The 12,866-nt window shown below is 35.0% G+C and overlaps 1 protein-coding gene across 6 annotated transcripts in view; it reads right to left on the bottom strand.

Moving 5' to 3' along the window:
• Positions 1-12,866, bottom strand: part of VPS13B (vacuolar protein sorting 13 homolog B) — a 433,483-nt gene that overhangs the window by 337,615 nt on the left and 83,002 nt on the right. For all 6 annotated transcript variants that reach the window (XM_085053291.1, XM_085053288.1, XM_085053290.1 and 3 more), the window contains one exon: positions 2,625-2,809. In XM_085053291.1, coding sequence (XP_084909417.1) covers positions 2,625-2,809 — 185 coding nt within the window. The remainder of the gene's footprint in view (positions 1-2,624; positions 2,810-12,866) is intronic.

Here is a 12,866-nt window from a genome sequence, read left to right as displayed (position 1 = left end):
TTGCTGGAAACCTCAGGATAACAGCAGATCATTAAAAACAGAAGACAAATTACATACGCCCTTTTTTTTTTCCCCTTTTTGCCAGAATAATGTCATGTATAGGGAGGGCTTTTTTATTTAATTTTAACAGGGGATAAAAAAACTGGATAGAGACATAGCTGTTTGTCCTGCTATATTTCTAATTAGTTAGAAAGACAGCTTTTAGAAGTTTGAAAACATAAACACAGAAGAAAATTTAGGCTGCTGAATTCATGAAACACATAGTTTATGGTTCTTTGCAACAGCAGAATGTAAGTAATTAATTTTGAGAAAAAGATTCCCTTAAAAATAGGACAAAGTGAAGGAAAGGGAATCTTTGAGCATACTGTTGATTTTTCCTGCAAGAACACTACATTTTAATATAAACATAATCAGAAAAAGACAAGGAAGAAAAGCAAAGAGCAATAAAAAAAAAAGTGTTTATACTTCCATTATTTGTACTAAATTGATCAAAGAAACAATCAATCCACAACACCATGAGGATGGAAAGCTATTTTCTTGAAATATTACTTATTTGCATAGCCAAAAACGAGTTGTGGTCAGATGGAAAACACAATACCATCGAAAAAAGGCAATTTTTTTTCTTGAGAGTTTAGGTTACACAAGAAAAGCTCATCTGTTCACCCACAAGGATTCTTGGAGACACAGTGGCAGGAGGGAGAGCCCAAATACCTTGTCAGGCTACTGCCAGGCCCAGCACACGAGCTGTGTAAGTCCACTCTGTACAAACCCAAGGGTATGCAGTGGCAGGCAGGAACTCAAAACAAGGATTCAAGAAACATTCATCAGCTTTTGTTTTACATTGAAGAAACTAAGCTGAATGTAAGTAAAAGTGTTTAACAGATGTGCCTTGTTTACTGACAAGTTCCTTACTGATGGCATTATCCTCATAGCTAAAACAAAAAAAAAAAAAAAAAAGGAAAAAAAGAAAGAAAAAAGAAAAATGACAAAAGAAAAGCTGAAATTTCAACTTCCCTGTGCAAACATATTTAGAGGCTTATACACATAGAGGTTAAAGTATGTGCAATCTGATCCTAATTACAAGGATGACTTTCAACAAGGCATGATACTAAATTTTGCACAACAGTATCTCAACAAAAGGTGGCAGGCTTACAGAATCAACCAAGCCAAAAATCAGGACAAAAGGATTGACAGCAATCACTTCATAGCCTTGAACACAAAGCTGCCTTCAATCTAGTTAATGCCAAGTACAACTACAGAAGTGTAAAATTTACCAGGTGAAGCGTTAAGCTATGAACGAGAGAAGATCAAAACAAGTGTATTACATTGTTCATTGACTTTATTTGAAGTATTTAAAATGTGTGCTCCAGATTTCTATTCTGCAAAGATACTGTTTGCAGAGTTGTTTCACAGTCCATTGAACTGATGGACTGAAACATGTTACATAATAGAACAGGTCAGTTTGAAACTGTGCAAACCCTAAGAGTATCTGAAGTGATCAAACAACCATATTTTCAGATTTCTCATGGTGTGGATTGTAAACCCGCTAACTTCACAAGTACCAGAACCTGAAAATAAAACGTCACAATCCCATCCTTAGGTGAGCCACACAGAATGAAGGAATAAAGACAAAAGTGACTTCTATGAAAGAAGGAAAACCTAAACACTTGAAACAGTTATTCCAAGAGTTACATGAAAATACAACAGTTCTTTTGCAACATTAGATCAACACAGATTTAACTTCAATAAATAGGAGGAGTGAAAAACAAGGATAGGATTGAGAAAAGCAGGGCTAAAAGACTTGCAGTAGTCTAATCCACCACTCTGCTTCAAAGAAAGATTATCTACACCTCAATCATTATCCTAACACATTCTCCAAGACTGGCAATGATGGATATTCCAAAATATCTGTTATTTTTGTTATGGGTTTACTCACAACAAATAAACAATAACAGCACTAAATTATTCTAGCCTGCATAGAAATTGAAGAAAAACAAAAAAAACCCATTTTCTGGATGACCTTTATGCACTTGAAAACTCTGGTTTCCTCTATAAATTGTTCAAAATCCTTCATTTATTCCCAAAATCCATTTTGCAAAAATGGGTGTTTTGCAAAAGGACAACAGATAACAAGTTCCATTATTTATGTAATCATCACCAACACTTGCATATCTTCAGCAATTTCACAACAGTTAAGTAACATTTATTTATGAAATAATGAGAAACATCTGCAGCCTTCCTAAAGAATTCAGTGTATGCCATTGATTAATAAAGCCCTTAATAATCCAGTTTCACCTCTGAATGATCCTGCAGTAATAACATTGTACCATATAAGGCAGCAAAAGTGGATGTTTCAGATGAGGGAAGCATGGAAAAATTATCCTGTACAGGAAAATTAAATGCATCCAGAAATTGGTGCCAAGGAGTGAAGCTGGGTGGCTTAGCTTACATCCTGGATTTTAAATAAAAGCTATAAATACCCATATACACACAAAAAATACCCAAACAAACTCTGTCTGTTAGATACTATAGGTAAAAACCTAGATTTAAAGGATATAATTGTATGCACACTCACTAACAGTGTTCTCTACCACAATAAATAACCAAAAACATTGATTATTTACCTGAAGTTTGGAAAACCTCATTCAGTAAAGCTTCATTTACCACCACTGAACTGACGTTTCCAACAGGATGACACCAGCTCTGATAAATAGTTTGAAGCAGAAGGGTTTGAGCTCTTGTTGCTTGAACTGTCAAATTAGGGAGCTCAAAAATGCATTCTGTTAGTGGGACATGAGCTCGCTTTGTCCTGTTTAAAATAATAAAAGAAAAAAAGGAAAATCATTACTTTGGTGCATAAAAATAATAATTTTAAAACTTAGTTACAGAATATCAGAGTACAAGCTGTTAGTTGGTAGGTTGGAACTGTGTGCCTACTGGATTTCTTCTTGTAAGAGCTGAATCTGCTTACACTGAAATTAAACATAATTGGGACTTGTTACATGATTTAATTTTATATCTCACTCCACAACATGACAGGAAAAAATAATATATTTTTATCTAATTATCTCTTAGTTTCAAAATATTTAATAAAGTGATTCCATGTGCTCCCATCAAAATCAGAGCTACTCAAAATCACGCAGATATTAAAACCACAGAAAACATGTGTTCAAAAATTGAATGTTCTAAATTTTTTTATTTACAAAGCTTAGAGTGAATCACTAATTGACACATGGCCAGTGACCCAAAAAACATGTAGACAATATTCATACATCACAATACAAACAAGCCCACATTGCATATTCTGCTGACAGAGCTCACTAAGTGATTCCACTGTTTTTCAATACCTTTTACTTTTCAACTGGGAGGAGCAACAGGAGGGGACAGGCATTTGGTAGGGCAAAGTAAAGGACATTTGCTTGGGAAATACATTCCTCTGTGACAATATAATCCACTGTCAACTAGAATGCTTTACAAAAACTATAGCAAAGTCAGTAAATTACTTTTTCTTCACAATATACACACTATTACCTGAAATAAAGCAACAGACTGATTTGCTACACTCAACAAAAATGTAAGGGTTCTTTAGCCCTCTCAATTTGGAGCATTTTCCTGTAGTATGTTTTCAACATTACCATTCTTGCCTCAATCACCTCTCACTCCATCACTGAAATGTACTTTTTCTGCTATTTAGCATTATTTTCTCTTATGTCCCACATGGCAGGAAGGTTGGAACTAGATGATCTTTAAGGTTGTACCAAATCCTAACCATTCCACGATTCTAGGACTCCATGAAATATAGTCACTGATGCACATATTGGCTCATTCTCATTCTGGAGAATCTCTTCCATTAGAAAATTTTAGGGACATGTTTACAGCCCCTTAAAAATAAATAGTAGGTTAATGTTCCACTGGGAATCAGAACCTCAAAATGAGGCAAAGCTGCTGAAGCTGCACACAAAATCCACTGGCCCTGGAAAAAAAATTGTATTTTACCAAAATGCTCAGTGACTGAAAATGTAAAGACGTGCAGACACTCAATGACTCTTCAGATCAACAAAATCAAAACCTTCCAAGGAACGCTCAGAAGCAGCCATAATACACCACATCTACTATCTGGGTCCAAAAGAAAATGCTAGCAGCTGTATGACCTCACATATATGAGATAGTACTACAAGTAGAGACTCTGCAGGAGGCTCCCTGAATTCAGAAGCAGGCCATTCCCGATGCTCAAGTTCTAAAACCTTTAGCAGCATGAAATGACACAAAATTCTGGTAATAAGTAGACTTCTTGAACATTCTGCATCTGATTGGGAGAGTGGGCCTTCACCAAGACAATCATGAAGAGAAAAATACTTAATCACTTCTCAGGCCCAGGATCACTGTGCTCTAGATGAAGCAGCAGAGTAATAAAATATTCTGCTGCTAACACTTTTGGCCCATAAGCTGCAGACATGACTTATGAAGCATGGTTTGGAAATGAGCATTCTGAACATCTGAAGACATCTTTCAACTACTATGTTGACACAGTGGTACAGCTAAAGATAACATCATCACTTTGAATTTAGACTTGGACACACAAGCATTCACTTTAAGTCCCAAACAGAGCTCCTCCGTGAATTCCTTGTCAACACCAGAAAACAGCTACATGAAAGCCATTTTCTCTGGAAGAAGAAGAATTAAGCTCAGTGTTAGATACCTACAGTATAAACAAATATCCATGCCTAAGACTGTGGTCTAGAACCTTTTAAGGTAAATTGAAAGAAAACAGCACATATAGAAATAACATAAATCCATTCTTTCTAGATCTGAGGATTACATTAAATGTCTCTGCAGGTCACTGTTTCTGCCCAATGCTTATAAAGGAACATTACAATACTTCTCAGCTGTGGATGTCTACACCACAGACCAAAGTGTCAGACAAAGCCCATTCACAACAGCCATTGCTCCGCACTAAAAATAAAAACATGAAAATAAAAGAAAAACTGATTCTTATGAAAGAAGATACTCATAAAAATTTCTCAATAAATGCATGTAAATACAGATGAAGGACAAAGAACAAACAAAAACAGATGTTGTAACCTTCTGTAATAGCAATCAGTATTCTTTAGAGTGAGATTTTCCAACGTCACAAAGCTTGGAATCAAGATTACCTGTCACAAAAATGCTGAGAAGGGGGAGGAAACTAGCAAAAAGACTGCCTCTGACTTGCAAGTCATTTGAAGCTAATGGCACAATTATGCTGCCAGCTTCAAATGCCATTTGCAGAAAAAAACATGGATGAAGGAAAAACATTTCATGTTTATATGGGAGAACTCAGCCTTGCGTCTGTTAGCAGTAATTTCTTTCACATGAATACACATCATGCCCCACAACATCCCCACAAAAAGAGTGGTCTACTGCTTTAATAAAGCTATTTGTCTCTGGAGTTTGAACCTACCTATAGGTACAGCCTTTGTTGCTAGAAAATTCAAAACTCATTAGATCCATTTGAAGAAGAGATCTTGTTTTAAGCCTTGTTTGTTTGAATTTTGTTTGTTTCAATAGGAGTCACGGACACCAAACAGTGAGCTAGAACACAGAAGCTACCTAGGACCTGTTTGGGGAACTGTGCATCTCCTACCTGCCTCATCTGCTGACAGCCAGGTACAGATCTTTCTGGAGTACCTGACCAGAACACATTCCAGACACATTTCTATCAGCTGCATCACAGTAGGTCACCACAAGGACAAGAAATACCTGTACAAAACTAATGAAGCTCTTCCTGTTTTAGTTTGAAGTTTGAACACACTGCAAACCTCTCCTGACAAAGCTCTTCTCCCAAAAAGTACAAATCATAGAAAAAAATGCATCCAAACATATTTAAAATCAGTTGTGTAAGAATTTTTTTTTTTTTTTAATTTTTCGAAACATCAGAAAACTACCTAGTCTGAAAATTAGAACTATTTTAAGGAGAGATGAAACAAAACCTGAAAATAATACCAATATTAAGTCAGGCAAAAAGAGACAGATGCTGCCTGGTTTAAAAAAAAAAAAAAACCAAGAAAAACAAACACCACTATAGAAAAACACTTTGACTCAGACACCCAAAAGGAATAAAGAGCCTGGAACATATTCTGACCATTTCTACCACCCAACGTGCACAAGAGGACACATGACCACTGTCTTGTGGGTACAATTAGATCAAACATGTGTCCCATTTCAGCTCCTCAGATACAGAAACAATGCCCTGTGCAAATGTACACATATGCCTGTAGCCACTCACAGAAAAGCTCTGGGTACTGTGAAAGGCACAGGTGGAGACTACAATTCTGCAACCTTTTCTGATGTTCATCCCAAGTTAGAACTGGAATTTGTTTTCCGAAAATTTCCTAGAGTTTAAATCTAAGCTTGGTAATTTATCAATTTAAGTGGAATAGGCGTGCATAAGCGAAGGAGTATAAAAGGCAATTCTGTACTTAGGAAAATCCACTCCTGTGAAACAAAATGGTATACATAATAAATAATTTCTTTTAGAAGCTAAGATTAACCAGACAGCATAACCCATGTCTTTTACAGAGAAATGAAGTTGGAAAACTAGCTATGCATGTTAGGAAAACTTTTGCAGGCATTACCTGGAAAGAAATGTAATGCACAGTGACGTGAGAATGCTTCCTGGTATTTTATTTCTTTTCTTTTGAGCCACGTATTGTAATCCTTTACCATTTATCTCACTGCAAAAGTGCACTGTTACATTTTTCCTTTTTGGTAATTTTTCCTTTTGTTATCCTTTCAGACAACATTTTCTCTATTTTCCCCCTCTTAGTTCTGATTAGTGTTTTGCAGGATTAAAACTAAGTATTTTAGAACACAGTGTCTGAATATTTCAAAAGGTGGGTTTCCTAATGTAAAATTGGGAAGGAACAAAGAAGGTAGAAAACATTTTTTCAGCAAAATTCAGAATGAACATGACTCTGCAATAAGTCCATCAAACACATTTTTATTAAAAAATTAATGTATTTCAGAGGGAAACTAAAGAGGTGTGACAATCACAGCACACAATATAGCAGTGCAAAAGATTTCCCTTGAAAAGTCTGACTATTCAACTAATACATACTACAGCTACTGTAATGACCTATGCTACATTCAAAACTTAAAAGTTTCACATAAAATTGTCCCTTAGGAGTAATAACAGTGTATGTTTTTTAACAATATGCAAATTCTACACTTACTGTACTTTAAAAATCCCATAGGAATAAAGTCTTTTGGTCCTTATAAGATAAGTTTACAGGAATGGGAAGTTGAAAATAAATCCTTTTTATAGAAAAAGAAATCAAGGCAGGGGAAGCATTGAACCATGTGTGCAGCAAATGTTGCTTAAAGCAAATTTTAACTAGACTCAGCTAGTGAGGAAAGTTCCTCAGCTAGTGAGGAAAATTATAATTCAGGATTTATTATAATAGTTTTGAAACACAAATAATGCATTTAAAATATCTTAAAATGTACATTTGCCACCAACCTGCACCTGTTAATATGGAAAATACATCATTAATAAGGTATTGAGCTATATTTAACCAAGTTTTATGACCCAAGAGATATATTCAAATAATAAGTGAAAATACAAGTACAAATAATTTTTTTCAGTAAATCAAGTAAGATCCATGTTTCTATACTGTATCATTAAATTTGCTTAAGCAACTTTGTATCAAAACTCTTCACTATATTAAAAAAGCTGTGGCACATAGTTTGGGTCTAAAACCACAACAACAATAGAAATAATTATTTCTCAAGTCTTTACACTCAAGAGTTAAGATGCAGTTCTGAACATATGTTCATTTAACTGAACAGGTTAAAAAACTACCAATTCAAACACTCTTCTCTAGGGGAAAATAAATCCTAATGTAACTAGCAGGATAGGCTACTCATTAAAGCTGAACTTGGACAAGTTCCAGAATAAATTTAAGGAAATATGAACAAGCAAGTCTTGCTGTGTAGTGGCATGGAGTGAAAATGAATCTGTCCTAATTAAATGATTTTTAAATACACTTTGGTTGTACCCAGTTTGCTGACAAACTGTAATACAGACTTGCTGAAATATTTGAATAAATCTGGCGTACCATTAAAGAAAATAGTTTTCTTTGCTGTTTTTGAACAAAAGTATGAATTGGTCCTTATTATAAAGCATGCATATGCACCAATATAACCAATCCATGTAAGTTCACAGGCCCGTTATGAAATATTTTCAGTTTGTAGACTTTAGGAACAGCAACTCATTCTTGTAAAATCAACACCTCAGAGTGATTGAAAGAATATAGTGGTGAACAGCTGGGTCCAGAGGTTTACACAGAGTCCCCAACTGCAAAGCTGGAACCTGCAAAATGTTTGAAAAAATTTGATTTTGTTATTACTCATATCCTCTACAGTAAAATACGATTAGTTCATTTTTTCCAAAATAACAAAACCAGTAACCTGCTACTAGAACCTAGCAACTGTACCTTAGAAGAAAATGAATGTAAATTAAATGCATAAATAATTGCAGTCAGCATTTGCACACCTTTCCTCTTAGGCAACCAGAAAGTGTATGCTGAGTTTATATGACATGAGCAAAGGCTTCATCTACATATCTACAACAAACCTGCATTTCTACTTAATCTGATGTTTCATATTGACTTTTTAAAAAAATGAAAATTTTGATCCTTTTTCTTAACATTTAAGTAACTACTATTATTGTAAAGGAAACAATGTCTAGCTACCTAATGACAAATATCAAACCTCTGAAGGGAACATGTGGGAAGGGAACCAGAATTATTATTGTTTGAAATCTATAAGTGAAGTCACTGCTACTCACAAAAAAACCAAAACATATCACATACCCACATATACTAGCACAATTTTCAGTATTCAGAGAGCAAAATACAATTATTCATGCTAGAGCATCAAGTTAATTACTATTAAAAAAACCCTCAAACAATTAAAGTGCTTTAGAACACTTCATTCCGAAAACATCTCCAAGATTGATGTCTTTGGAATTTCTGCTGTTCTACAGACTTCACTAAAGGCTGCCTGATATCTTACATCATCTCTCACATAGGGGAATTTTCAGGAGCTGCAGCTGCCCTGACCTCTTATTTGTAGGAAACACTGTTAATCATACAATTTATTACAGGGAGAAAATAATTAACTTAAAGGTTAACCATATTTTTATTTTTTTTCAGTAAGTCAAAACATTAACTTGGTATTTCTCAAAAGATTTGGATATGGCATTAGCAGAGAAGAATTCTATAATATTGAAACAGACTTCTGCATAGATTTTTTTAACATCAGCTCTGAAACATAAATTGTCAGTGATGAAAAAACTTCTGCAAAGTGTTCAGTCATATGTGAACTTCAAGAAAAAAACCCCACAGATTCCCTTCCAAAAATTGTGAAAACAAAACAGCACAGGCAGAGTACAAACTTTAATATGGCTTAGGAAATTAACAGAGGTTATCCATTCTCAATTCTCAGGACAGTGTGTGTTTTAATGGAACAATAAAATTCAGCTTTATACAGCAAAGCCAAATGAATGCATATTACAAGAAGAAAAACCATAAAATCAAAAAAACACCTAAAAGGAAGAAACCTTTCAAAAAAGAATCCCTTTTAAGCAAAGAATGCACAACTCTGGACATATATGTTAGAAGCTCTAAACTTGGGTTGTTTTTGAAATAATTTTATTCACTTTGTCCCATCTGGACATTAAAAGTTATGACCATTAGATTAAAAATTATGATTTTTACATGCAAATAATAACACTGGTTAATGAAGCAGCAAGGAAGTGAGAAACAGTGACCTGTATTGTAACAGCTATGAGACACCATGAAAAAGAAGTGTGCTAGAAAATACAAACACCTGGAATGTGAGGGTAGGAAAGACCTCATTTCCTGCAATATGATTCGAGCCTTACTAAGCATCAGATGAGTCTTTTTACCTGTGGACTAAATGTTTCAGAAAACAGGCAAAAGAGCAATCTATGATCATTTCTAGCTAGGTCATTGCCTATGTGCCTCAAAATACAATAGATCTGAACTAAAAATCTCTTGATACCAAAAAGGGATTGGGGGTTTCCAGTCTTATTTTTGGAAACATGATAAACTAAGGTGGCTGCTGAAATTGTAATGTAGGAACATGTTAAACCTCCAGCTGCATTAGAGAAACATATTTAGGATGTTTGGATTAAATTCAGCTTACTGGCTCACCAATTGGACTGATGCTAGAGGTCTGAACTCCCAGCAAATTGCAAGCGGACATCAGTGACTAATTGCTATTTCTTTCTTTGCAAACAACTCTTTTTCTAAGCACTAGTTAATACTTGTCTCCAGAAAGAATCATTAAAGTGGTATGAGCAATCTATAAAATTACAAGTCCCTTGCTCTGAGGAGATAACAAGCAGACCTCAGTCTTCTTTATGTACTTAAGCTGTTTGATGTGTGTAAACGACATATATTATGCACAAAGTTACATCTTTAAAGAAATGCATCTTCAGATCCCCACCAGGTGTGAGGAGGAGAAGTTAAAAAAAAAAAAGGAATAAGAAACTTCCCTCATGGAATACCCTCAATGCTAATATGCTAATACAGGAGTTATTTTAAAATAACTTACACTTTAAACAACCCATCTTTCTTTACTTCTACAAGAAGGTCTAACTTTCTGACTTGGATCTAGGAATCTTCCTGTTGCTGATGGTGGGTATTAGTGAGAACAAGAGAAGAGATATAACATTTAGCTGTATTGTGTTCAACAAGATCCAAATACGAGGGCCATGAGAAAAATCAGTATTCATTATAGCAGCAAGAAATCAAAATGTATTACAACACCTACATTTTAATTGTGCCTTGCACATTTTTGTGAGAAAGAGATCCTACCTGAAAAAGCAGCAATGCCAAAGTAAATGCCATCATTATCATTTATCTTGTAGGTAAATGTTAGCTGTGTGGGGGACAGGAAGGAATCAGCTCAAACTTGCTGATGCTTTAACTAAAGAGCTGCAGATGACCAAAACCATCAGAAGTGACCAGGTAAAAGTTGCCAGTGGACATAAACCTCCAAACCTCAAAGATCCATTTATTAAAGCAAAGCAAGCATTACTCTTTTTTATAGCTTTTATAAATCCAGTACCATTGTTTTGGATACCACAGTGTGTCCAATCTCAATGGCCACAAGGGTGGTACAGGGTTTGGGGAACTGGCTTCCCACAGTGCAGCCTGCTTTACTGTCTAGGGAAGTAACCCCATCCTCTCCCTTTCCCTCTCCTCCTTCCCCCTTCACACAATCCCAGAAGCAGCAGAAACAGCCATTAAATCAATCCTCTAAATCTGCCACACAGAACCATTTGGTTACCATTAGCAGGTAAAACAGGGAGCCAGAAGGGCTCAAACATGCTGGTGCTCAGTGAAGAAAACTGCACTGACAAACCCAGTTCAAAGGTCTTCTTGGGAACTAACACAGTTTCAAATTCCTTGCTAAAGATTTAAGAGCTGAACACAATCCCAGCTTCAAGTAAACACTAACAACTGATCTCAGTAAAAATACTGTCCAGGAAGGTAAGTGGGTTATGATCTGGGGGCGCCTGTGTATTTCTACTAAAAATTTTTGCATGCCATTTATTTTCTTTCATAAATAGATAAAATACTTTGATGGGAAAAAGGGACACATTTATATTGAGAAATAAAAATGTTACTTGAAATTCTTGCAAATTTTTTATAGCTAGTCAGAGAAGTAAGAATGTGCATGTCTGCATTAGCAAAACAAAATTAGTATTTGAACAAAATTATTGCCTTAAATGGAGGTGTCACAAACAAAATACACAAGACTAAAAGAAACAAAGCTGTACTTCTGTATTCACTAGCAACCGCTGAATTCTGTCAAATCCAAAAAGATAAATCACAATGTTTTGGGGTGGAAGGGAGATCCTTTAAATCCAACCTCGCTGCTATAAATAAAAGGACTTAACTCCACTCTTTGCCTTACAGTTCCTCAAAAGCCAATTCCACTATCTTTTAAGAGAGAAGTTACAGGATCAAAAATAAGTTGCTGGAAACAGGGAAGCATGTTTTTTCTGATTACCAGAAAAGCCTTTAATATAGCAAAGGATGGATCAAGGGTGTCTTCAACAGCAGGGACATGAATGGACAAGGTGTGCTAATGGTTCACAAGTATACTCTGCGTAACTGTAGAAAAAGTATAAAGACTTTACAATTATTATTTTGTGGCCTTATTAAGTACCAACCTCAAAAGAATTTTAAAGGCTATCAAAAGCTATTTAAAGCAAAACATTAAATCTCAGTAAATGCATTAGACTTCATACTTCAAAGACTACAATTATTGTTAAATCTATATTTACCACCTTTAAGTACTGATTCCAGCATTACTTGACATCATTAATTTCTCAAAAATAATGCAAACTTTGAATCAGATTCTATGGATATAGTTTTCATGTGTTCAGTTTTGGTCTATTGACTGTGTCTCATAACATCTATTTAATTAATTAAAAACTCCACAAGCCCTTGAGTCTTCCAAACCATCAAAATTATCACATACACACGTAACGAAGAAAAGATACTACCAGTAAAACACAGACTTTCTTGCATTATATACATGCACAGCCAAATCCAACATGTATGCAAAATCAAAGTTATACAAGTACTTTCAGAGCAACAGACTAAGTCAGTGACATAAAAGTTCCATTTCCATTTGCTCATTTAAAATACAAAAGTCAGATTCTTAATTCTGTCATTCTCTGTGGACATTTCTTCACTATCAAATAAATATTGTAATCATGTTTACCAAATATTTTCTTCTAGTCAATTGTTCATTTTGGAATCAGCCATTAAACTCAAAGAAAAAAC

The sequence above is a fragment of the Lichenostomus cassidix genome, chromosome 2, assembly GCF_008360975.1.
Source record: "Lichenostomus cassidix isolate B80296 chromosome 2, HeHo_3.0, whole genome shotgun sequence".
Lineage (NCBI taxonomy): Eukaryota > Metazoa > Chordata > Aves > Passeriformes > Meliphagidae > Lichenostomus > Lichenostomus cassidix.
This window is presented reverse-complemented; position numbering and strand designations above follow the sequence as displayed.